Genomic DNA, 26,844 nt, shown 5'->3' with positions numbered 1-26,844 from the left:
TACAACATTGAAGGAGGCTCTCACTACCAGGCCCACGATGTGCTTCGTCTGATATTGTGCCTTGAGCACCTCACTCGCCTCACCCTGGTCCCAGCCCTGGGTCGGAAGCCAAGAATTCTGGCTGGGGAAATGCCAGAAGAACTGGCACTAGTCTTGGCGTCAGGCAACCCTCTCCTGTTGACGGCACCTTGCGTTTCTATTTGACCATGTGTGGCCAGACTTACTGATAGTTTAAATGCAAATTTAGATCCTACTGCTATGGAAATAAAGAACATTCCTCTGCTTTCAGGTCTTCATTAGACTTCCTTCATATTTCTGACTAGTACCAAAGGTTGGAGGGTGTAGTAGAGAGTTTCCAAGATCTCTTGGGCAATGGTCATACCAGAGCTCACTTCAAGGCTTCTGGAATTTGCTATGCAAGACTGAATGTCCTTGATGTGACCAGTATTTCCTAGGGTCTTTTCAATGACTGAAGGTTGAAGAAAGCTACATGGGCCAAGGTCGGGCCTGGTGTTGGACTGCTCAGCCCTAGCAATCCCTATCTTACACTTGAGTTCCTTCATCTGGTCCAAATGAGTTCAACTCATGAAAATATTTTCAAGGCTCCTCTCTTCTTTTTCTTTTTTTTTTAACTTAATAAATGCCACATACTGATCTTTTAAATTTCACAGGGAGGTTATTGGCTAATGTGAGGTTCTTATAAATGAATCAATAGAGTTGCTGTTATCACTAAGAATTTTACTGAATAAATTTCTTCTGTGATGTAGAACTAAACATAAGATGCATAATAATTTATAACCAAAAAGTAAATATTAGCTAACAGTATTGAAGATTCCTCCCAGATTCAGAACGATTTACCACATGGCAGATGCCCATTAAGTGCTTGTTAGTAAACCTATACTTTATACATGTATTTTGTGGTGGAATTTTTCTGAATGTTTTATTTATAATAAGAAACATAACTAGAATAAAAATTACTTATGAATCTGACTCATTTGTTTATAAATGTTCAGAACATAGAAGTATTCAAGTAAATTAACCGTGTAATTTTTTCCCCCAACATTGGTTTATGTTTAACCAAAGGCAGATGACTTAATATTAACTTAGGATGTTGTAAGGCTATTAACTTAAGATGTTGTAAGGCTTAATTGATTACTGCTGTTACAGTACTTTGAAATCCTGAAGTGTTAGGCATTGTAACTGCAGAGAAGTCTCATTAAATATTCTAGACATAGCAAATTGTGCTGTAATACTGAATCTTAAGTATCCATATTTTGAAAGTATTAACTCTAAGAATAAAAAATAAGATTTCATTTACCAATAAAGAACACTTCAAGATTTTAACTTTTTACCATATTATCTGTGCAATAATAAACTAAAATTCTGGCTGTTAAGGTTCCTACCTTCCAAAGGTTGGTTCAGATTTATTTTATTTCTTAAGAGGATGAGTACTGATGTCAACTAATAGCTGAGAAACCTCAGGTGCACCAGAAATCAAATATTTTATATAGCTTTAGGCCTGGGTGAAAATGGAGATAAACACATGGGGCTTCTATCTTTTCTGATATGCAAATAATTTACATAGACAGATGATTTAACAGCAATACAATCAGACTCCCAGAGTAAATAATTTTCATTTCCATTACTAGCTTAAGGGGATTATTGTAGCTATAATGTTTTATTCAAATCTTTTATGGAACTTATTGCTAAATTAGCTTAAGCTTTACCTCCAGAACATTTTGCTGGTGAATTCTCACACTCAGGGGAAGAAACAATGCTGTTCTTCCCATTTCATAGATGTGTAAGTGCTGTAGTTAATACAAGGACACATGGATGTCTGTTTCTGCACACAAAGTGAATATACATGTAGCAACTCTGGGTAGAATTTTAATTAGGCCTCAAACATCATCTGGATCTTTTAAATTTGGCATTTTGTTAGTGTGCTTATATGTATACCTGAAGCCGTATTTGTTGTTTAACCTGGCTTCAGAATGATCTAAACAACTTCTCCTGCTGGATTTTATTTCTTACTCAAGAGCTCATATGCACTGTACTTTATCTCAATACAAAATAAATCAGATTTTTCTTTTCTTTTCCTTTCCTTTATTCCTTTTTCGATTCCATTTTGAGAACAGGTTGTTTAAATCAAAGAATCAGCGAGGATTCCTGCTTTATATGGACGTTAGTAATTCTATAAATACGATATTTTAGGGCAGTGCTGTTTTGTTGACATATTTCTTCCACTTCAACCAAAATATTGTCATGTGTTTGTAACAAAACAGGCTGTTTTTCAATTTCTTTCTTTCTTATATAGTCCTGTAAACTCCACATATACAAAAGTCTAATATGGTAGGTTACCTGGTGTGGGCTACTCCAGGAAGGGCAAGGCAGCTCTCTGCAACTGAGGTAGATCCTGAAGGAACTGACAGCTGGTGACCATCCACTGACCTCACTCCTTGCAGCAGGATGGCAGGTCCTTCCTGGAAGGGGACTGAGAAGAGCATCTCCATGTTTACAGCATCTTTGGTCCTAATAGTCTTGAGAGCTTGAAAATTCAAGGGCCTGGAATCAGAGTGAAGAGTTCTTAAAACCTGCTAGTTCTCTTCAGATTATAGGTTGTAATTAATGACTTGACGTTTTCACTCTGATGATTTACAGATTTACAGGTAAGTCATTCTTGGTTGACCTGGGCATGTTGCAGCTTATCTGTGGCAGTTTTGAATTAAAATTCTTATAAATAAATTTAAGTACAGTCTATGACTGAATTGCTTTTTATCCCCATTTTTAAAAGATTAGAAAACAGAAATAGAAGTAAGCTTAGAAAAAGAAAAAGAGGGGTAATATGTAAGTCAGTTTAGGCTGAAATTTTCTACGTAATGGCTCCATGGGAAGGACTACCGTAGAGTGACGGAGGGTTGTGGATTCCAAGCCACACTGATTGGGTTTAGAAACCACTACTCCTGCATTTACCAGTGAAATGATCTTGACTACTGTAAGCCTCAGTTAGCTCAACTGTAAAATGGAAAGCTTAATTTAATCTACCTCAGTGGGGGGCGGGGGAGGGTTGTGAGGATTAGAGAAAAATCCATCAATAGCTAGAGAGACAGTGCCTAGTACATTTATGTTAACTATTATTAATGATGTCTTAAGGAAGGGATCAGGGTGGGGTTTTCAGTGAGGGCAAAGTGCTCCCAAAACATATTTTTCCAACATAACTTCATGGTTTTATTTGAAGTAAGATACCTTTCTCAGAACAGTAGAAATTTCTCATTCAAATATATATACACAATTTATCTGTGCAACTGCATATAGACTTTAATAAGCATTGGTCACTATGTATGCAATCTTGTTAATGTCTTAATAGGGTCTCATTAAAGCAATGCCAAAGCAATGCCAAATGCCGAAGGGTAGAAATAGGACAGTGATAGGTCAATCTACTTCTATAAGGCATGCTTAAGAAATGTTAATGCTTTACTTTTTTCAAATATAAGGATTATTCCAGAATTAAAAAATAAAACAAAACAAAATGGGATGTGCTTTAACACATGAACTCAAACTAGAGAAAAATTGAAGTATACATGTTGTCCTTAGTTACTCTCCTCAAAATTAATTATACAAATATTTATTGAGTGTCAAGTATGCATCAGTACTATATGTAAACCTCAGTAACAATAACAATAGAAATATAGCAGCCTCAGGGTTTTTTTAGTGGGGGATAAAAATGGACTAATTATCAGTTGTAAACTATTTGGGAATTTGGCATAGAGTTGGAATATTATGAGACTGCATCAGTAAAGGAAAACAAACAAATTTGCTACTGACATACAGTAAAATTGGCAAGCACTTTAGATAAAAAGTAAAGAGAGGAAAGAGAATAATTGGGTTATGTATGCTGAATTCAATTTTCTTTCTTTTCCCCAGTGATGGAAGGTTAAATTTCTGTTAACATAAGATAATAAAATTTTACTTTATTGTGGTAAGAGCACTTAAGATGAGATCCACCCTCTTAACAAACTTTTAAGTGTACGATATATACAGTCTAACAAAAAGTACAATGCTGTATAGCAAATCACTAGCACTTATTCATGTTGAGAACAATTGAGATTTTATGTCCATTGGTTAGCAACTTCCTATTACCTCCTTCCCCTAGCCCCTGACAACTATAATTCTTCTCTCTGATTCTATGAGTTTGACCATTTTAGATATGTCAGATTAGTGAAATCGTGCAGTATTTGTCCTTCTATGATTGGCTTATTTCACTTAGCATAATACCCTCAAGGGCCATTCATGTTGTCATATATAGCAGGATTTCCTTCCTTTTTTAAGACTGAGTAATATTCCATTGTGTGTATGTGCCACATTTTTTTTATCCGTTCATCCATTGATAGACATTTAGTTTGTTTCACTATCTTGGCTATTGTGAAGAGTGCTGTGATGAACATTGGAGTGCTGATATCTCTTTGAGATCCTGATTTCAATTCTTTGGATAAATATCCAGAAGTAGGCTTCCTGGATCAGATAGTTCCAGTTTTAATTTTTTTGAGGAATTTACATACTGTTTTCCACAGTGGCTGTACCATTTTGTATTTCCATCAACAGTGGAATTATTTTTAATTAGAGTAGTAACTATTTAAGTAACTTTATTACCTAGCCTATAGGCCCAGATATGATTTGAAAGTTTCACTCCCAAGAAATGTTAGGAAAAGATGTCAAAGGGAGAGAGACTGTAACTCTAATATCTTACTATTAGAATTAATATCTGTGGGTTCGAAAGATTTGTAAGACTAACCACTACTAGAAAAATATTGAATTAGAAATCTATGTTTTAGAAAAGAGTTCAACCAAACATAAAACAATTAAGTTTAATTTTAAATGTGGTTACAAATAAATATTATATCAAGTATGAAATGAAAAAAATAAATGTTTAATATTTTAAGTATGAAAAGTAATAATGGGGAAGATGCATGTAAGGTAAGAGAGTATATACTTTTACTGTTTTCTGTTGTAATTTTCCCTCTTTCACTGAGTTCATTATTTAATCATTTAGCTGTACTCTGCTAAATAGTTAGTAGATTATCTAACTAAATTAACTTTACTAAGGTGTGAATAAAGCTTAATTATTATATAATGGCTTTATAAAAAGGAATTGCTGTACCGACTTACATCCCCACTTGGTGGACTATGAAAGAGAAAATACTATTAAAGTGGGTGTTCTTTATTCCCTTAACTAGTTTCCCAGGAAATAAACCACGTAGAATTAAATACAGCTATAAATTGCCCATTTCTTCTCATGTTTGTGAGCAAAGCCTAAGAGGAATAGTTAAAATACGACTGGAGTAAAGCAGGAGTGCAATTTGCAAGCCAGTTATGTCTCAGAGAAAGAAAAGTAGAATTATGCTGCATCTTTGCCACCTGATAGCCATTCATTCATTAATTCATCCATTCATCCATTCATTCAACCAATCAGTATTTGCTAGGTATCTACTACAGGTAGGATTCTAGGAGTGATAATTAATCACACCTCCTTCTCAGCCTCTAAATTTAGAATCAACAAGACATAGAATTCAAAGAGATAGAGATCTGAATATCAGCTTGATTACTGTTAAAGCTATTTGGAAAACAGGGTCTAGATCTGCAACCAAATGGACTTCTTAGAAATCCCCATTCCCTGAGTCAAATGTATTTGCTCACAACTGCAAATCTCCCACCTTGATGTGCACCTGAAAACAGACTTCTTTGAAAAGACTGTTGAGAAGAGTTGAGCCAGTCTTGCTCAGTTCTATTTCCCAAAGTCACCCATCATACCTGTTACTCTCCCTTGTGGACCCGGGGTTAAATGATCTTTCCAAAATCCCTGAAAGTTAACTTCATGGGCCAAAGTATGAATTCAGAGAGATGCAAAGTGGTTTCCCCAATCACCCACTAAGTGCCAGATGCTGTGTTATGTGCTAGTGATACTGTGTTGGACACAGAAGGCAGGATCTCTCTCCTTGATGTTGTCTGGTGTTGACTATGATCTTATTGGAGAAATTAGTCAAATAGTTGGGTATACAGCAGTAAATTCTAAGAGCCAATTTTACTTAACCTTAAATTTAGAAGTGACGAATCCTTCAATACCTGTTTAGTTAGTGTACAAAGATGATCAGCTTGAGTTCCTAGCAAGAGGTAGAATTGGGATATGTGGAAAGAAGAGAGGGCAGGAATGAGGTGTCAGGACCTGGGTATATCTGAGTCATTATGCCTAGTGATCTTCAAGGTTTGTTTTTCTGACAAAGTCTCCAAAGACATCTGCAGAACTGACCTTTAATATACAACAATTGATCAAGAGTATAAAACCAAAAACCCAAACTAAGCAAACAAAGAAGCAAACCCAAAACGAGTGAAATCTGTATTTCAACAGGCAGGGTATGGGAGGGAAAGAGAAACCCAGATGGTGAAAGGTGGAAGAGATTATCAAAAGTACTGTCTCCAGCCCAACCTCATTCATACCCCCTTTCCTTCCCTTACACAGAGCACGATTTCAAACAGTTCCTAATGGATAGGGCTACATATAGATTGGAATAATGGGGCCAGGGTAGAGGAAGTGATTGCCATAGTGTATGAATATTCTTTTCCCCTAAAGCATCTGCTCTTCTCAGTGCTTTTCTCCAGAAGTCTGCCCTCTTTATACTTAAAATAATTCCTCCCCGGTTGGATAGAAAATTATACTCTACTCTTATGTGGAAATGTCTTTCTAAACTGGTTTGCAATTTAGATTATGAATATATAAGCAAATTTGGGCAATAGTTATTTAGGGAATAGTGAGATATATATACATATATATAATGGATAGTTATTTTATCTTTCAAAATCTATGATCTAAGCATTTGCCAAACCCAATGTGCTTGATCTTATTGAAATAAGATTTCCAGATAGAAGCTTAATGTTTCCACTGCCCCTTGTGGTAAGGTTTCCCTTATTATCTTTATTGGACTATGTATATTTGGGTTGATAAGTTACATTGAGTGAAGGATTTATTTACATTTGATTAATGAAAGCAGTTTAAATATCTCTTAACTTCTAAGTTGAAGACTAGTACGATGGAACTCGAAACTTCTTTGTTATATTTCAGCATTTTGTGTCTATTTGGTTGAGTCAATATGAATAAAAGCAACATCAACATCTGACTAGTCCTTTGACTCTGAGGCACTTAGATCTAAAATTAGGTAATGAACTAAAAGTTAAATTTTTCTAATTGGCTATGATCTTGAGAGTTGAAGAATATTCTTATAACTTCATATGCACTTAAATAGTGGTGAAGAATTAGACTATAATGAAAATGAGTACCCAGTTAAAATTAAGCCACTAAGTGGATCCTGTCACACGTGGAATTTAATTTACATGAAGGTTTTACTGAGAAAAGTTATTGGAATATTAGTAAGAGACCCAGAGGGGAAAAAGTGAAATGAAGAGCTGTAAGGACATATTAAAAGAATTGAGACTGCTTATTCCAGATCAGGGAAAAAAATAAAACAAAGAAAAAAAACCCAAAGTAGTCATCTGCCAATAAGGCTTGTATACATATTCATATTTCGGAAAGAGAAAAGTTCTCTGTGTCTCGTGAGAGCAAACTGAACAAAATCTTTCTCAATTCCACTAAGAGGGAGTCAGATTAAACTCACCTTAGAATTCATTGCTTGCTTGTATTGCCCTGTAGTGATTGACCTAGAGAGAGGCAGCAGCTAGTTAGACTCAAATTTCAAGTTGAACTGGGTGAATAATAGTCCATGCTTATTCAACTAATTTTGACGATTAAAAAGTTAATAGCTTTCACTGTTCAAAATAACTTTTGATCTCTTTGAATTTGACTTAGACCTGTCACTTGAATTTGCTATGGCAAAAATATGTGGGAATAATATGAGAAATGTAAAATGTTTTTTCTGCGAAATTCATTTGTGTAAGCTATTCTAAAACTAAGGAGAAGAATGCAGCATTTCCTTTCCATGCTCCTATATTTTAGAATACACTGGGTAAGGAGAGCTTTCTCGTTTTTTCTATATTTTCAAAGTGAAAAAGGGACTGAAACAGTTTGTTATGTTAATTCAAGCACTGTCATCCTCTTTCACGTGAAATCCCTAGGAAATTGATATGAATGATCCTTTTGTTTTGAATTACCATGATACTTGTTTTAACTCTGCATAAGATGTATTTGAACACTCACATGCAGCATACTCAGTATGCATATCCTGGGCTAACCATCCACTAACCTTTCTCCCTCAATGTCGCACACATCTCTTTCCCACCATAATATCTCCACATTGACTACACTTAAGGTATTGTAGAAAGGCACTGTTAAATAGTGAAAAGGCAACTCAAAACAGATATTTGCTATTTTAAAATATATATCTAGAATAAACTAAAAACCGAATGGATAATTATGTCTTTCAGTATTTTTAAAATAGTATTTTATTTCTTTATTTTTTAATTTTATTTATTTTTGGCTGCTTTGAGTCTTCCTTGCTGCACGTGGGCTTTCTCCAGTTGTGGTGAGCAGGGACTACTCTTCATTGTGGAACACAAGCTCTAGTCACGTGGGCTTCGGTAGTTGTGGCGGGTGGACTCAGTTATTGCGGCACGTGGGCTTCAGTAGTTGTGGCACGTGGGCTTCAGTAGTTGTGGCACATGGGCTTCAGTAGTTGTGGCACACAGGCTCTAGAGTACAGGCTCAGTGATTGTGATGCACGGGCTCAGTTGCTTCACGGCATGTGAGACCTTCCCAGATCAGGGATCTAACCTGTGTCCCCTGCATTGGCAGGCGGCTTCTTAACCACTGCACCACTAGGGAAGTCCAGTATTTTTCTTTAGATTGTCACTTAGTGATGCTTTATTAATCCAACAAAAATTAAATGACTACCTACTCTGTACCAGGCACTGATGTTGGCCCTGGAGACAGGCACATCAGTGAACAAAGCAAACCCAAATACTCTGCCCACATAAAGCTCACTTTCTAGTGGGACAAGACAGATGTTTTAAATAAGACACTGGATGATATGTTAGAAGGCAATAAGTGCTGTGAAGAAAGAGTAGACTAAGTAGATAGGGTGCTGAGGGGTATATTGTAATTTTATTTATTTCCACTATTTTTCAGATTCTATTCCTGTATAGTTCATTACAGAGTATTCAGTAGAGTTCCCTGCACTATACAGTAGTTTCTCATTAGTTATCTATTTTATATTTAGTATAATATATCTAGTATAATCTGCCAATTTATCCCTCCCCCCCTTTCTCCCCCTGGTAATCATAAGTTTGTTTTCTACATCTGTGATTCTATTTCTGTTTTGTAGATAGGTTCATTTGTATCTTTTTTTTCTTTTTTAGATTCCACTTATAAGTGATATATGATATTTGTCTTTGTCTGACTTACTTCATTCAGTATGACAATCTCTAGGTCCATCCATGTTGCTGTAAATGGCATTATTTCGTTCTTTTTTATGACTGAGTAATATTCCATTGTGTATATGTACCACATCTTAATCCATTCCTGTTGATGGACATTTAGGAATATTGCAATTTTAAATAGGTTTTGCCAAGAAGATGGATGACATTTGAGTAAAGACTTGAAGGAATCTTTAAACTTTAGATTCAAAATTTGATGCGTTTCTCTCTTAAAATTTTAACTTTATTACTGAAATCATGAATGGGAAGGAAAGGGTGAATTATTTTTTTAAAGAGAAATCTCTGAAAGGAAAGGATATTTTATTTATCTTTGTGTTTCTAGGTGTTTCAAAGATAATCTTCTTGAGGTTCCTCTATTTTACCATCCAAGCACATAGCTGGCCCTTTTACTACATTGAGGGTGGAAGGGGTGGGGGGACTGGGGATATTTATCCATGTAGCTCCAAAGCCTAGGATGAAACTTGGCACATGATGGGAGCTAAATGATGTTGTGACCTGAAGGTCTAAACTGTCTTATTGGCATATACATTTTTTGTTAAACAGTTAGGGACCATGTCATGATATAGGTCATTTATTTTGTAGAACTTACACTTATATAGCCTTTGGTTACTTTTCCTGACATTCTGTGAGTGTACAGACTTCTCATTAAGGTTTCCTGTGCACTTTCAGCATTCAAACTACCAAAGTGCTCTGGCAGTAGGCACTTAAATGAACCCTTAAGGTTATAGTATAATTCCTAGACTATGGTCCTCTTTCTGCTAGGACTGAGGCTACTAAAATATCTTACGCTGGTAGCAAGGTGATTTCTTTTAGACTTGTTGGAATGAAATAGCATTTGGGAACTTATTAGCTAGAAGAGGGGATTCCAAATAATAGCTCTTTGTTCAGAGTTTCTCCATCAATTCATAGATAAGTCAATTGGCACCCATCATTTTAGACTCGTTGGAGGCCAATGTAGTTAAGTGAAATATAAAGGGTACTATAGGCAGTAAATAGAAGCCTTGTAACAATATAACGTGCAGTGGAAAAAAGGATTGGGAAATCTATAAAAGCTGCCGAAAAGAACAAAAAATATAATTAAAGGAGCAAAAAAGAGGTATTGAACACAATCTCAGGGACTATTTCGGGCAACAGTAAATGTCTCCTCAAATATATCTTTAAAGGACAGAAAGCAAAGTAGAAAACTAGTCCCATGGAGAGAGGAAGAAAAATACCAAATAGAATTGTACGAATAGGCTAACAAGAGTCAGATTGCTTATGCTAATTTTTACCTTTCTTTAAAATAATTAGATGTTGTCAGATACATCAGAGAATTTGAAATTCTTAGATGAGAATAGGATAGAGAAAAGCAAAAGGAACAAAATAAACAGAGGTGATATTTTACGCAGGTATGGCTCAGAGTAGGGTAGATAAATTGGTATATAGAAGACAATTGAAATTTGCAGTTCACACGTCAAGTTTTGCCAAATAAGTACAGTTATTTTAGGTTCTATCAAAGTTAAATATTATTTAAGAAAATGTTTCCTACCTCACCTCCATTTGGTGAAAGCGTGTAGGCTACACATGACTTCCTCAAGAACAGAAAATAATACTTTCAGTAGAAAATATTTTTTGACAGTGAATTTCCATTACTTGGACCAAAGGTTTTCACCTAGTGAAACATGTCAGAGATACCTAGGAAATTTTCCCAATAAACTTAGCCCTACTGAGAACCATCACCATAGACATTTGATTAGTTTATAATGTTCTTTGGAAATACACTGAACATAATCACACTTACTTCCTAAAATCAACAACCTCTGTCTTGAATTATAAGTAAAGAATGATTGACAAATTAGAATAAAATATAAAATAAGAAAATTGTGTTATTAGAAGAAGTGACGTGCAAAGGTGACTTCCTGGATGCAGAGGCAGAATTCAGAACTTGTGTGTTAAGCCAGTCTCTGTCAGGGAACTCTTGTCATCATGTGTATTACATTAATTACTTATTGTGCTTTCCTCTGTGCTGAGTAATTCCAAAAACTTTTTTTTAATTTACTGTCTGAGAAGGTAAACCATGACTATTTAAAGAGAAAGTGTCAAGCTTGAGATCTTGAACACTGGTTCCAAGGCTGTAGATAAAACAGAACTTTACCTCAAAGATTATTTGATAAGCTGGGTGAAGGACAACATTCTTTTGGCTAACTCTGCCCATGGGCACTCACATACAAACTCACATACACAAACACATATAAAATGTGCCAGACAGTACTTTGTCCAACTTTCTTCAAAATATAAATTGAAATCCATGCATTGTACCTCCAATTAAAAACTAAACTTACTGTTGAGAGGAGTACCATAAACATATCAATTTTAATAGGGAATACTAAAATAGCTTTGGGTGTAAATATAAATTAATGTGTATGCACTACACATAAACAATACATAGGCATATGGTCTATTGATTTAAAGATAAACACTACATTGAAAAGCAGTCATTCCAGTGTCAAGGGACTTGTGTACTTTACAAGTAAAAGAGGCATCGTATTTCTAAAGAGAAGGTTACTATAGAAAAATAATGAGGTTTTACCATTTTAACTCTTGAAAAGCTGAGTGCTTGTAAAGCTAGAGGAACATAGAGACAGAGGTCTAGAAATCATGTATTGCCTTCCTGCTGTATACTGAGATTGGTGTCTGTGTGTGCGTGTGTGTGTGTGGTAAGACTGGAGGTGGGTGATAGGATAGAAAAGGATTAGACGCTATGGGATCCAGAGCTAAAAAAGTAAGGAAAGTAGTGAATTAGTATGTTTCTATCTTTAATGGCTGCACTTAACCCTTGCAGAGAGAACAGCACAATGATCTTCCTTACTTCAGCAATTTCAACTCATGGCCAGATTTGTTTCATTCATATCCCTATTCATTCCCCCTAACCTCTGATTATTTTGAAGCCAATGTCAGATATCATATTAGTCTATGCTTAAGTATTTCAGTGTATATCTTTAAAAAATGAAAATTCTTAAAAATATAACCATAATGCCATCATCAATCTTAAAAATTACACTGAATACAATAAAATATCAATTTATTTTCAAATTTTCTAAATTATTGCAGAGATGTTTTCCTTTATAGTTTTTTTTTTTTTTTTTTTGCGGTACGTGGGCCTCTCACTGTTGTGGCCTCTCCCGTCCGGACACGCAGGCTCAGCGGCCATGGCTCATGGGCCTAGCCGTTCTGTGGCATGTGGGATCTTCCCAGACCAGGGCACGAACCCGTGTCCCCTGCATCGGCAGACAGACTCTCAACCACTGCACCACCAGGGAAGCCCTATAGTTTATTTTTAATAAAATCAAAATGTTCCCGTTATTTCGTCCCATAGAGTTTTTTACAGAGTCTAGATTTTGCACCCCAAAGTGTGGTACTTCTCTCCCCCCTGAATTGTATGGAAATTGAGAATTAGACCCAAATTGTTTCAACAATAGAATTTAGAGTATTTTTGAAGAGTAGATGATGCCTGCTTCTGAGATAAGTTTCTGTAATTGTCCCTCTTTTTAACCAAGAATTTTATAGAAACTGGTTCAGAGATTAGTATGGTGAAGTAGTCAAATTCAGAATGCCTTGTAGTCTAAAGGGAGAACCAGACATGTATATAACTAACTCTACTAAAAAGCAAAATGCAATATATTTTCAGAAGTTCCACAGTGCTTGCTTTTGTATCAGTATTAACAGAATGATAAAGTTTCAGTTTCTTTATGATCCTAAAGCTCAGGGAGGGGGCAGCCCCTGAGACAACTCCATCAAACACAAGAGCTCTATGGAACGCAATTTGATGTATAACTTTGAACATTCCTTCTAGCTCTAAGCCTCAGAGTAATGAGGAGCTGTATGGTAAAATTCACAAAGTTTTTGCAAACTCATGAATTTCCCTTAAGCTATACTTGACAAAGCTAGGGAATATTAAGAGGGAAAAGACAGACACATAGCATTACAGCTAAACTGAAGTATTTCTGGATTGTCAATAACTCTACAAGTAGACTTAGGATAGACAGTGTATCAACATGCTTCAGTTCCTCTTTCAAGCAAAACAAAATAAAACACCTGCCTGTGACAAGAGCCATACGTTTGAAGAAAACAGGAGAGTGACTCAGAATCTAGATAGTATGGTTTCATCAAATATACTGTTCATTTATTTAATATATTTATGTAGTGTACTTTTGGAGTTTTTCAACTAGTTGTACTTTATATTTTGTATTCTGCTATGATTCATGAATCTGTTTCTTTAGGCACAGACAGCGCACATTGTCCTGGAAGATGGAACTAAGATGAAAGGTTACTCCTTTGGCCATCCATCCTCTGTTGCTGGTGAAGTGGTTTTTAATACTGGCCTAGCAGGGTGAGTAATGCTTCTATTCCAAGGGTTTATTCTTCCTCTATATAGAGGAATAACTGGATGATCTTATTCATGGTGGGAAATTGAAATCACCACATCATCATCATCACACTACACATTGTCCTGACGTTGCCCTGTGCTTGTACATAGCTTGCTCAAGCCAACCCTGAAAAGGGCCATAGACACAAACTCCTCCCTGTGGCTGTAAATGGAAGAGAATACAGACACTGGTGTTCCCCTGCTAAAAAAGAACAAAATTAATTCTAGAAACTTAGGATACAAAGACACAAGTTATGTGAGATTACCAAGTGGCTTCTGTAAGGTGGGGGGTCAGTATCAATCTGATTTAAGGTGAAAATCGAACAGGGAGAAGGATGGGTAGCACTCTCTAGTGCCATTCCATTAGTGAAATTAAGAATCAACTTTGCACATCTAATATGAACTATTATAAAGAGCTAAGAAGTTCCTTAGGTATTATAGTGCAAAATTATATAAAATACAATATATAATTTGCACTCTAATAAGAAAGGTAAAATAACAGATACATTTATTATCTTAAAGTAATACACAAGAGAGCAGGTTCATAGATCGGATATTTTCAAAATTTATCAACTGAGACTGAATTCAGTATTTAATTTCTGCTAATAGGTGTAGAGCAACAAAGGTAAGAGTTGCTACAGAAATCATGTAGCTGTTCTTATCTAGCCAACAAATGTTCATCTGGGAACCAGGTGGCTGAAGTTCTGGTCTCAGTTCTAATGGTAACTGATTATGTGATATTGAGAAAATCACTTAACCTTTCTGAATCTTAGTTTCCACATGTAAAGTGTGAGGGGATGGGATTAGATAGTAATTTATGGCTAGGAATTTAAAAAATTACATCTTAAAAAATTAGATGGTTTCGAAAGGTTTCCATTAGAGATTCAATAGACTAAACTGTAAAATATTTGATGAATTCTTTAGGGAAATTCAGTTAGCCTTTTAAAGACAAGGAGGCATTGGGTTAACTGGTATTGAAGATATTGATTGACCAAACTTCCATTATATTATTAATGTGCATTGTCCTCTAAACTCTTAGCTCTCTGTTTGAAATAAAGAATATTAGATGGTTTTTAAAATAGTTCCACTGGTGAGAACATTGAATTACAGTGTATGAAAACTGTTTGCAAAGTTTTGCTTCACCAGGCAATTATTTAAGCCTTTTGACAGCACTAATTACTAACTGTGTTAATATACCTGCCAACAAACAGCTGTTTAATATAGATCAGAATGATGGAGGGCACTCGAGTTTTCTTCTCTGTGATAGATTATGGGTAATAAATCTTGTCACATCACAAAAGTCAAACAGGACCTGATGGATTAATTTTCTTCCAACACTGCAGTTCTCTAGGACAAGCTATATTTATTCATTTTCTGGAGAGAGCATTGTAGGCATATGTTTAAAGGGACTGGCCAGTTCTTTCATGGGAAGAAAGAAGAAAAGAAGTAAAATTAAATTAATTAAAGACTTCTTTTGATGTAGAAAAATGCATTCATTAATAAGATTAGTCCACACATCCTGTTTTCCATCGAGAAATGCTGCTTTTATTCATGCGTGGCTCACTCAGCAAGGGGTTGATAATTAAGGGAGTTATTTTGTTTTTCATCTTCAAGAAATGCATTTATATTATGTGTAAGCCTTGGTTAAAAAATTATTAGTTCCTGACAAGTGAGAGGGAATCTGAGAAATTAGCTGATGGAGGTGTGGGTAAATATCACAGCATCTTAGTCACTTTAGAGGTTGCTGAGCTGAGAGACTAAGTATTCTGTTGGCAAAGGGAGTTCTGGGAGAAGTTAGTCTGGATGAGGGTTGAAGAATTCGTGTTGACTACTGCTGGAGCTGCATTTTATTGCTTTCGAGGTTGTCAGTCTGTCCCCCTCAGCACCTAAATTCACTTTCAGTAGTAATCCACAAGAAAGATTAGGTTTAACTGTCTCTGTGGGAAGTGAAAATGTTAAGAGGGTGGGAAAAAAATCTCATTGCAATGCATGGAATAGCTGTAGATAGATCCTGGTATTTATGGGAATCATGTTTCTTATTATTAAGAATAGAAATTTTATATATAATTTTATTTATATGTAGAATAAAAAAAGAATACATGTATTCTTTTTTTTTTTTTTTTTTTTTTTTTTTGCGGTACGCGGGCCTCTCACTGTTGTGGCCTCTCCCATTGCGGAGCAGAGGCTCCAGACGCGCAGGCTCAGTGGCCATGGCTCACGGGCCTAGCCGCTGCGCGGCATGTGGGATCTTCCCAGACCGGGGCACGAACCTGTGTCCCCTGCATCGGCAGGCGGACTCTCAACCACTGCGCCACCAGGGAGGCCCAAGAACACATGTATTCTTATTTTTTCCTCCCCACACTTTAAAATAAAGCTCTTCTGCATTTCTTCTTAATTCCACATCAGTACTTTAAAATAGTTACTTGGAATCTTTTAATTTAGAAGACAGAAATGCTTTGGGTCAATTTTTTGGGGATTGATTTTTTTCTGTAATAAAATAATAACTATCAAACATATACTATCAATGATAACTTGATAATAACTATCAAACATACACCTCTCTATATAACTAAAATATTAAAAAAATCAACTTTATTAAGTATTTCTTTCATAGAAAATAAATCAGAGTTTTAAATGCTCAGTGAATTTTAATAAACATATATACCCAGGCAACCATCACTGACGTAATCAGCATGCTCTTCAGTATCCTCAAAGATATTTTTTAAAAACTTTTCAATTTTTGACAGTTAATATTTTGGTGAAACTGTCAGCCCTCAGTAGTAAATATCATTTTGGACTCACTCATGTCTGGTAGGCTAGGGGATTCTTGAGGATATCTGCAAACTTTAAATAGAGCAACATTTAAAAACTTAAGACCCTGTGAAGAATTTTTCAAGGAATTAAAAAATTTAAGAAATTGAGGGAATGAAAATTAAATGAGAATATGCCATATTACTTAAGAGTCTTTTCATATCAGTAATATCATGGGATAAATTTCCATATTCTATCATAAAATCCTTAGGTTTGGCAAAATCTAGAGACGAGCTTGTAGGATTTTATTCTCATGTTCTCTAATTTTCAAGGGTTCAATAATTAAGATCATGTATGTAGAATACATTTTTTTGTTGATAATTTCTTGGCATCTTTACCTAGGTACCCGGAAGCTCTTACTGACCCTGCTTACAAGGGGCAGATTCTCACCATGGCCAATCCTATTGTTGGGAATGGTGGAGCCCCTGACACTACTGCACTGGATGAACTGGGACTTAGCAAATATTTGGAGTCCGATGGAATTAAGGTAGTACCAGTGATGACTATTTAAAAAGCATAGTTGATTTATTAAGAATCTAAGCTGGACAAAATTTCGGCCTCAATCCTATAGTACAAATCATTAAATTTATATTCTCAATCTTACTCCTAGGTATATGAAAATAATCTTTAACATGACATTATTCTGAGTTTCATTTCTCAGGGCACTCTGGATTTATTTTAATGCTGTGGATAAAACTGGCTTCATTTGGAAAAATGTTGTTATAAGTTCAGATAGCAACTATGCTGCAAGAATTCGAGTTGAATCACCTTTTAAATGGATTTTAAGAATCAACTCTGTATCAATTATTTACCTTTTAAATCTTATCCTCTTTGGGAGATGAGTAAAAGATAACGTGTATGCCAGCCGAAAAGTAAACACAATTAAAATTTCCTATTCAAGGCAAATTTGAATAATATCTTAGGGATGTGAACCATATAAACGATTCAAAAATTTACACTCTAAATTCACCACTCTATTTTTGAATGACTTGGACTGATCATTTAATTTAGTTTTATATCTCACCATTTCCCCCCAATATTTAGTTTCTTTTAAATGTAAATTTAAAAATTGTCTTATTCTCTATGTACATTAAGCAAATAATTATTAATTAGATTATCGATAAATGCCATTGTGGAAAAGTACAGGGTACTGAGAAGGGGGACCTAGTTTACTCTCAGGATTTGGAAAACCAAGTAAGGCTGTTCCCCGCATGGTAATTAAGGTAACAATTATTATATTTTACGAGAAAACTTTCTAATCACATTTTTTTTCAAGTTTCAAAATTGTAAGTGTTGTATCAGCGAATATAATAAAGCTTGAAGAATGCAAACTGACTCTTAAGTCATAACAGAGGGGATAGACTGGGAATTTGGGATTCACATGTACACACTGCTATATTTAAAATATATAGATAACCAACAAGGACCTACTGTATAGCACAGGGAACTCTGCTCAATATTCTGTAATAACCTAAATGGGAAAAGAATTTGAAAAAGAATGGAAAAAAATAAATTTATTAATTAAAAAGAAGACAAGTCACAAGAGTTGGGTAGTATTTTGTGATCACGTTTTTAAAATGACTGCCTGTCTTTCTAGGTTGCAGGTTTGCTGGTGCTGAATTATAGTGATGACTACCACCACTGGCTGGCTGCCAAGAGTCTAGGGCAATGGCTACAGGAAGAAAAGGTGAGAAATATGATAAGTCATCCAGCATCACCTAAGGACGATTGGTGGGGCCCGTGGAAAGTTGGGAAGGTGTATGTAATTGAAAAGGGCCAAACAGATAAAGCAGATCAGGCAGTTTGGGACCCTTTTGTTTCAGAGCGCGATTCCTTCAGGCTGAACTGTTACTACTGTCCAGAACTGTCCAGAACTCATTCTTTATATAAACACTGAGGACCTTATATTTTCAGTTTATCCACTAGGTGGCACTCATACATGCTTGGTAGACAGACTTTCTCATTCTGGAAAGGGGTTAGAGAAAATTTTAGAATTTTCTACTCTCCGGAGCAACATAACCTCCCCCTTTTAACGAGGATCTAGAGATGTAACTTGTGTCGTGGATTCTAGTACCAGCTCTACCATTAACGAGCTGTGTGACCTTGCTCAGGTCATGTAATCATACCATACATTCTTAGTTTTAATTCTTAATTAATATAAACTGATTGCCGTCAAGTCTCTTTGGGCTTAAACGTTATGACTATGACGTATAATTAGATATCACTTCATTTGAAGTAATAAATAAGTTACTAACCTTATATCTTCCTTACTTTATTATTTTCTAATCCGATAAGGGGATTCTCCTGGTTTGAAAGTCAGACCTACTTAAAGTTAACAGACCTAATATACTAAGCTTTATTTCCAGGGTTACTGTAGCTGCTTTTTGTTAAGTTGCAACTGGGCCTGTAATTGACCGAATATTATTCTGAGAAACTCTGTCTCTCTGAGGAGCATCTGCCAACTGAGGCTAAACGTTTCCTCTTTCTAACAAAGCAAAAAATCTTGATCTTTGTTTCCTCATTCTTGCTAAATTTTTACAAGAGAGAAGAAGGCATATGTATTATCTCCTAGGTTTTTGCTAGTTTCTTCTCAATCATTATCTGAATTTACCTCCTTGTAATCATCATTCAGGAGACACCTCCCTCTTCCCCTTAATGTTTCCTTTGTGTTATTTAGACACCTGATATTATAGCTGCTTTGTGTCAGAACTAATAGTTGAAGTATAAACTTAATCCATGTTTTGTTAGTTTGTTTTTAAAATGTGCTTTGAATCTTCTTCCATGATCATAGACACATAGAGTAGAAAAGTGTCTAAAATAATAACCAGTTTACCTCCTTCTATGTACAGGTAATGGGGAAACATCTTGCTCAAATATCACTCAGATAAATGATGGAAGAAAAGAAACTAAAACCTGTTTCCTCATTCTTAACTTGCTGCTCTTTCCCCTTTTATCCACGGGGAATACATTCTAAGACCCCCAGTGGATGCCTGAAACCATGGATAGTACCAAACCCTATATCTACTAAGTCTTTTCCTATGTGTACATACCTATGATAAAGTCTAGTTTATAAATTAGGCACAGTAAGGGAATATCTGAATTGCCAGCGTCACTACTCTTGCAGTGTGGAGCCATTATTAAGTAAGATAAGTGTTACTTGAACATAGAACTGCCATACCGCAACAGTTGACCTGACAATCCAGGTGGCTATTAAATGACTAATGGATGGGCACCGCTGGACAAAGGGGTGGTTCAGCTTCTGGGTGGGACAGAGCAGGATGGTGGGAGATTTCATCACACTATTCAGTGTGGTGTACAATTTAAAACTTATGAATTGTTTATTTCTGAAATTTTCCATTTAATATTTTCAGATTATGGTTGATCACAGGTAACTGAAACCACTAGAAGCAAAACTGGGGAGAAGGGGGAACCTACTGTACTACATCTATCTCTATCCAACCTAGTCAAAGAAACTAAAACAAATGGTGGTGCCTGATTTACTAATAGATTGGGCAAAATTTTAATACAGTATGACTACCTAACAAGCACCTTCAGGAAAACCTTCAAGATTGCCTACCATGTGCCAGGAACTTGTGGTTCACAACATGGATTTGCCTATTAATTACATATCTTTGCTTATGAAGTTCACAGATTCCATTTTTTAAAAATATATATGTATCTATAAAATTATATTACTTATTTAACATCCTGGATTAAAAGCAAAAGAGCTGTAGCAGAAGACTGATGTTCAGAATTTCTCACTTTTCACTCTGAGGAAGGGTCTGGATATTAAGAGTCCTGTGCCCAACTGAACAGCAATTTACCTTGTTCTTGTGACACAGACACCCTGGATCAGAGAAAAGGAGTAGGGAAATTATTTACTGCTCAAGAAGATAGATGATGTTAAGTTTGTAACTTGAAAACACTCTGCTGGATCAAATTTCCTCCAATTTTACTGTCACTACAATTATTTTCCTTACAGGTCCCTGCAATTTATGGAGTGGATACAAGAATGCTGACTAAAATAATTCGAGATAAGGTATGATAATCATATTTAGCCAAATCTATGTTTACATATATATATGTTTTTTTCCCTTTGCCCAAGGAACCCATTGGTGTGTAAAAGAACAGATCTGGTCAATTTCTATCATTTGGGTCTCTGCCATCCTGTTTTACTGTTTTTGATGTAATTTTCAAGACTGAATACTTGATTGGGATTTTTGTTACTGAATGGTTTTAAGAATACTTCACTCAGCAGTAGTTTATTGAGTGCCCACTCTATGTTCACTATTCCAAGTGACAAGTTAAAGCCGTTGTAATTCAGCTCATGTGATAGGGCTAGTAAACAAGTGGAGAAGGTAACTAGGTGCGTAAGAATTTTGCCTAAATTGAATACCTACCTGCTGAAAAAGGAAAACCAGGAAGTGTACAGCACTGGGGCCATTATTTGTTTAGTCCTCTTGGAGGAGTTTTTGAACTTAGTGAGTTATAGTTCATGGGTATATTAAATGAACCCTGCATGTATTACCTCAGTTATATAGTCTTTCTTGAAATTGTTCCAATGACCAAGATGAAGGTAAGTTTATCTTTTGCTTTCATATCTGCTAGATGAGATATTTGACCCTTCTTCTGAGAATATCTCAGCCCCATCTACTTCCTTCTTGTTATAAGAGGTGGACACTTGTTTTAGAAACCTTCATATCCCAGAACAGAAAGAAACTTTATCTCATGAATGTTAACTAAATTCCCTTAATGCCACCAAAGTTTTCTCATTAAATTATATATTTTTTCTTAAAAAAGAAAAAAAGATACAATTTCAAAGTGAAAAGGATTCTTCAAGAAAATCTATTGTAGATTGTTGGCATATGTGTAGACACAGGGTCTCTATAAACAGAAAGAACAGCTTTGAAAATAAGAACATGGCCACATACCCATGACCAGAAGAAAGACACTGAGAATTTATGCAGTCCTTCTACTCTATCTCTGATTTTATTCCCTCCTCCATGATATTCCTGAGAATAGATGTTAGTGAGATTATATGTCCCAGGTAGATTTTTGTAGCCCAATGATGTTGTGGGAGCAGTAAACAATGATGAGGATACCAGAATGGGAAGGGAATAAAATTGGGAAATTCAATTCAAGCTGTAGATTTGGCAGGTTGAATAGAATATAATCAGTCCTAGTATTTGGGAAAACACTTTACAAGACCATATCATGTTCTTCATGTGATAGGTTAGTTTAAGGTGAGCCCTTCTTTTATCAGAGGCAGTTAGGTTTTCAAAGTTTGGCTGAATAGATTAGCACAGACAAAATAGTGGTATTGCCTATTATATTTGATTATGAGTGATATGGGCTCATATTAAAAACATATGTTGAGGGGGAGACCTTCAAGATGGCGGAGGAGTAAGACGTGGAGATCACCGTCCTCCCCACAAATACATCAGAAATACATCTACATGTGGAACAACTCCTACAGAACACCTACTGAATGCTGGCAGAAGACCTCAGACCTCCCAAAAGGCAAGAAAGTCCCCACGTACCTGGGTAGGGCAAAAGAAAAAAGCAAAAAGCAGAGACAAAAGAATAGGGACGGGATCTGCCCCTCTGGGAGGGAGCTGTGAAGGAGGAAAGGTTTCCATGCACTAGGAAGCCCCTTCACTGACGGAGGCTGCAGGTGGCAGAGCGGGGAAGCTTCGGGGCCATGGAGGAGAGCGCAGCAACAGGGCTGCGGAGGGCAAAGCGGAGAGATTCCCACACAGAGGATCGGTGCCGACAAACACTCACCAGCCCGAGAAGCTTGTCCGCTCATCCACTGGGGCAGGTGGAGGCTGGGAGCTGAGGCTCGGACTTCGGAGGTCAAATCCCAGGGAGAGGACTGGGGTTGGCCACGTGAACACAGCTTGAAGGGGGCTAGTACACCACAGCTAAGCAGGAGAGAGGCCGGGAAAAAGTCTGGACCTGCCTAAGAGGCAAGAGACCATTGTTTCGGGGTGTGCAAGGAGAGCAGATTCAGAGCACCACCTAAATCAGTTCCAGAGACAGACACGAGCCACAGTTATCAGAGCAGACACCAGAAACGGGCATGAAATGCTAAGGCTGCTGCTGCAGCCACCAAGAGGCCTGTGTGCAAGCACAGGTCACTCTCCACACCTCACCTCCCAGGAGCCTGTGCAGCCTGCCAGTGCCAGGGTGCTGTGATCCAGGGACAACTTCCCCAGGAGAACACACAGCACACCTCAGGCTGTTGCAAGGACATGTTGTCCTCTGCCGCTGCAGGCTCGCCTGACATACCATACCCCTCCCTCCCCCCCCCCCCCCCCCCCGGCCTGAGTGAGCCAGAGCCTCCTAATCAGCTGCTCCTTTAACCCTGTCCTGTCTGAGCGAAGAAAAGACGCCCTCAGGCGACCTACACGCAGAGACGGGGCCAATCTAAAGCTGAACCCCAGGAGCTGTGCGAACAGAGAAAGGAAAATTCCTCCGAGCAGCCTCAGGAGCAGTGGATTAAATCTCCACAATCAACTAAATGTACCCTGCATCTCTGGAATACCTGAATAGACAATGAATCATCCCAAAATTGAGGGAGTGGAATTGAGAGTAACTATATATATATATATATTTTTTTTCCCCTTTTTCTCTTTTTGTGAGTGGCCGTGTGGTTGACAGGGTCTTAGTGCTCTGGCCGGGTGTCAGGGCTGTGCCTCTGAGGTGGGAGTGCCGAGTTCAGGACATTGGTTCACCAGAGAACTCCCAGCTCCACCTAATATCAAACGGCGAAAGCTCTCCCAGATATCTCCACCTCAACGCTAAGACCCATCTCCACTCAATGACCAGCAAGCTACAGTGCTGCACACCCTATGCCAAACGAATAACAAGACAGGAACACAACCACACCCATTAGCAGAGAGGCTGCCTAAAATCATAATAAGGTCACAGACACCCCAAAACACATTACTGGATGCGGTCCTGCCCACCAGAAAGACAGGATACAGCCTCATCCACCAGAACACAGGCACTAGTCCCCTCCACCAGGAAGCCTACACAACCCACTGAACAAACCTTAGCCACTGGGGGCAGACACCAAAAACAACAGAAACTACAAACCTGAAGTCTGCGAAAAGGAGACACCGAAAACAGTAAGTTAAGCAAAATGAGAAGACAGAGAAACACACAGCAGATGAAGGAGCAAGGTAAAAACCCACCAGACCAAACAAATGAAGAGAAAATAGGCAGTCTACCTGAAAAGGAATTCAGAGTAATGATAGTAAAGATGATCCAAAATCTTGGAAATAGAATGGAGAAAATACAAGAAATGTTTAACAAGGACATATGAGAACTAAAGAGCCAACAAACATGATGAACAACACAATAAATGAAATTAAAACTTCTCTAGAAGGAATCAATAGCAGAATAACTGAGGCAGAAGAATGGATAAGTGACCTGGAAGATAAAAGAGTGGAAATAACTACTGCAGAGAGGAATAAAGAAAAAAGAAGGAAAAGAATTGAGGACACTCTCAGAGACCTCTGGGACAATATTAAATGCACCAACATTCGAATTATAGGGGTCCCAGAAGAAGAAGAGAAAAAGAAAGGGACTGAGAAAATATTTGAAGAGATTATAGTTCAAAACTTCCCTAATGTGGGAAAGGAAATAGTTAATCAAGTCCAGGAAATGCAGAGAGTCCGATACAGGATAATTCCAAGGAGAAACAAGCCAAGATACATATTAATCAAACTATCGAAAATTAAATACAAAGAAAAAATATTAAGATCAGCAAGCGAAAAACAACAAATAACACACAAGGGAATCCCCATAAGGTTAACAGCTGATCTTTCAGCAGAAACTCTGCAAGCCAGAAGGGAGTGGCAGGACATATTTAAAGTGATGAAAGGGAAAAACCTACAACCAAGATTACTCTACCCAGCAAGGATCTCATTCAGATTCGATGCAGAAATTAAAACCTTTACAGACAAGCAAAAGCTAAGAGAATTCAGCACCACCAAACCAACTTTACAACAAATACTAAAGGAAATTCTTTAGACAGGAAACACAAGAGAAGGAAAAGACCTACAATAACAAACCCAAAACAATTAAGAAAATGGTAGTAGGAACATACATATCGATAATTACCTTAAATGTAAATGGATTAAATGCTCCAACCAAAAGACATAGACTGGCTGAATGGATACAAAACAACACCTGCATATATGCTGTCTATAACAGACCCACTTCACACCAGGGACATAAAGAACTGAAAGTGAAGGGATGGAAAAAGATAGTCCATGGAAGTGGAAATCAAAAGAGAGCTGGAGTAGCAATTCTCATATCAGACAAAATAGAGTTTAAAATAAATACTATTACAAGAGACAAAGAAGGACACTACATAATGATCAAGGGATCAACCCAAAAAGAAGATATAACAATTGTAAGTATTTATGCACCCAACATAGGAGCACGTCAATACATAAGGCAAATACTAACAGCCAAGAAAGGGGAAATCGACAGTAACACAATAGTAGTAGGGGACTTTAAGACCGCACTTTCAGGGCTTCCCTGGTGGCGCAGTGGTTGAGAGCCCGCCTGCTGATGCAGGGGACACGGGTTCGTGCCCCGGTCCGGGAAGATCCCACATGCTGCAGAGTGGCTGGGCCCATGAGCCATGGCCACTGAGCCTGCACGTCCGGAGCCTGTGCTCCGCAACGGGAGAGGCCACAACAGTGAAAGGCCAGTGTACCGAAAAAAAAACCCAAAAAGACCACACTTTCAACAATGGACAGAAGATCCAAAATTTTAAAAAAGAAGGAAACACAAACTATAAATGATACATTAAACAAGATGGACTTAATTGATATTTATAGGACATTCCATCCAAAAACAACAGAATACACTTTCTTCTCAAGTGCTCATGGAACACTCTCCAGGATAGATCATATCTTGGGTCACAAATCAAGCCTTAGTAAGTTTAAGGAAATTGAAATCATACCAAGTATCTTTTCTAACCACACCTCTATGAGATTAGATATCAATTACAGGAAAAAATCTGTAAAAAATACAAACACATGGAGGCTAAACAATACACTACTTAATAACCAAGAGATCACTGAAGAAATCAAAGAGGAAATCAAACAATACCTAAAAACAAATGAGGATGAAAACATGATGACCCAAAACCTATGAGATGCAGCAAAAGCAGTTCTAAGAGGGAAGTTTATAGCAATAAATTCCTACCTCAAGAAGCAAGAAATATCTTAAATAAACAACCAAACCTTACATCTAAAGCAATTAGAAAAAGAACAAAAACACCACCAAAGTTAGCAGAATGAAAGAAATAAAAAAGATGAGATCAGAAATAAATGAAAAATAAATGAAGCAAACAACAGCAAAGATCAATAAAACTAAATCTGGTTCTTTGAGAAGACAAACAAAATTGATAAACCATTAGCCAGACTCATCAAGAAAAAAAGGGAGATGACTCAAATCAATAGAATTAGAAATGAAAAAGGAGAAGTAACAACTGACACTGCAGAAATACAAAGGATCATGAAAGATTACTACAAGCAACTATATGCCAATAAAATGGACAACATGGAAGGAATGGACGAATTCTTAGAAATGCACAACCTTGCAAGACTAAACCAGGAAGAAATAGGAAATATAAATAGGCCAATCACAAGCATTGAAATTGAGACTGTGATTTAAAATCTTCCAACAAACAAAAGCCCAGGACCAGATGTCTTCACAGGCAAATTCTATCAAATATTTAGAGAAGAGCTAACACCTATCCTTCTCAAACTCTTCCAAAATATAGCATAGTGAGGAGCAGTCCCCAAATCATTCTACGAGGCCACCATCACCCTGATACCAAAACCAGACAAAGATGTCACAAAGAAAGAAAACTACAGGCCAATATCACTGATGAACATAGATACAAAAATCTTCAACAAAATATTAGTAAACAGAATCTAACAGCACATTAAAGGGATCATACACCATGAGGAGGTGGGGTTCAGCCCAGGAATGCGAGGATTCTTCAATATACGCAAATCAATCAATGTGATACACCATATTAACAAATTGAAGGAAAAAAACCATATGATCATCCCAATAGATGCAGAAAAAGTTTTTGACAAAATTCAACACCCATTAAATGTAAAAAACCTCCAGACGATAGGCATAGGGGGAACTTACCTCAA

At 36.9% G+C, this 26,844-nt stretch overlaps 1 protein-coding gene across 1 annotated transcript in view; it reads left to right on the top strand.

Moving 5' to 3' along the window:
• The window catches only part of CPS1 (carbamoyl-phosphate synthase 1), a 142,436-nt gene that overhangs the window by 5,757 nt on the left and 109,835 nt on the right, over positions 1 to 26,844 (top strand). Inside the window, exons 2-5 of the mRNA XM_082658719.1 lie at positions 13,695 to 13,804; positions 16,994 to 17,138; positions 18,249 to 18,338; positions 20,634 to 20,690. Of these exons, the coding sequence (XP_082514845.1) occupies positions 13,695 to 13,804; positions 16,994 to 17,138; positions 18,249 to 18,338; positions 20,634 to 20,690 (402 nt within the window). The remainder of the gene's footprint in view (positions 1 to 13,694; positions 13,805 to 16,993; positions 17,139 to 18,248; positions 18,339 to 20,633; positions 20,691 to 26,844) is intronic.

The sequence above is a fragment of the Grampus griseus genome (genome assembly GCF_964374135.1).
Source record: "Grampus griseus genome assembly, chromosome: 7".
NCBI classification, from domain to species: Eukaryota; Metazoa; Chordata; class Mammalia; order Artiodactyla; family Delphinidae; genus Grampus; species Grampus griseus.
This window is presented reverse-complemented; position numbering and strand designations above follow the sequence as displayed.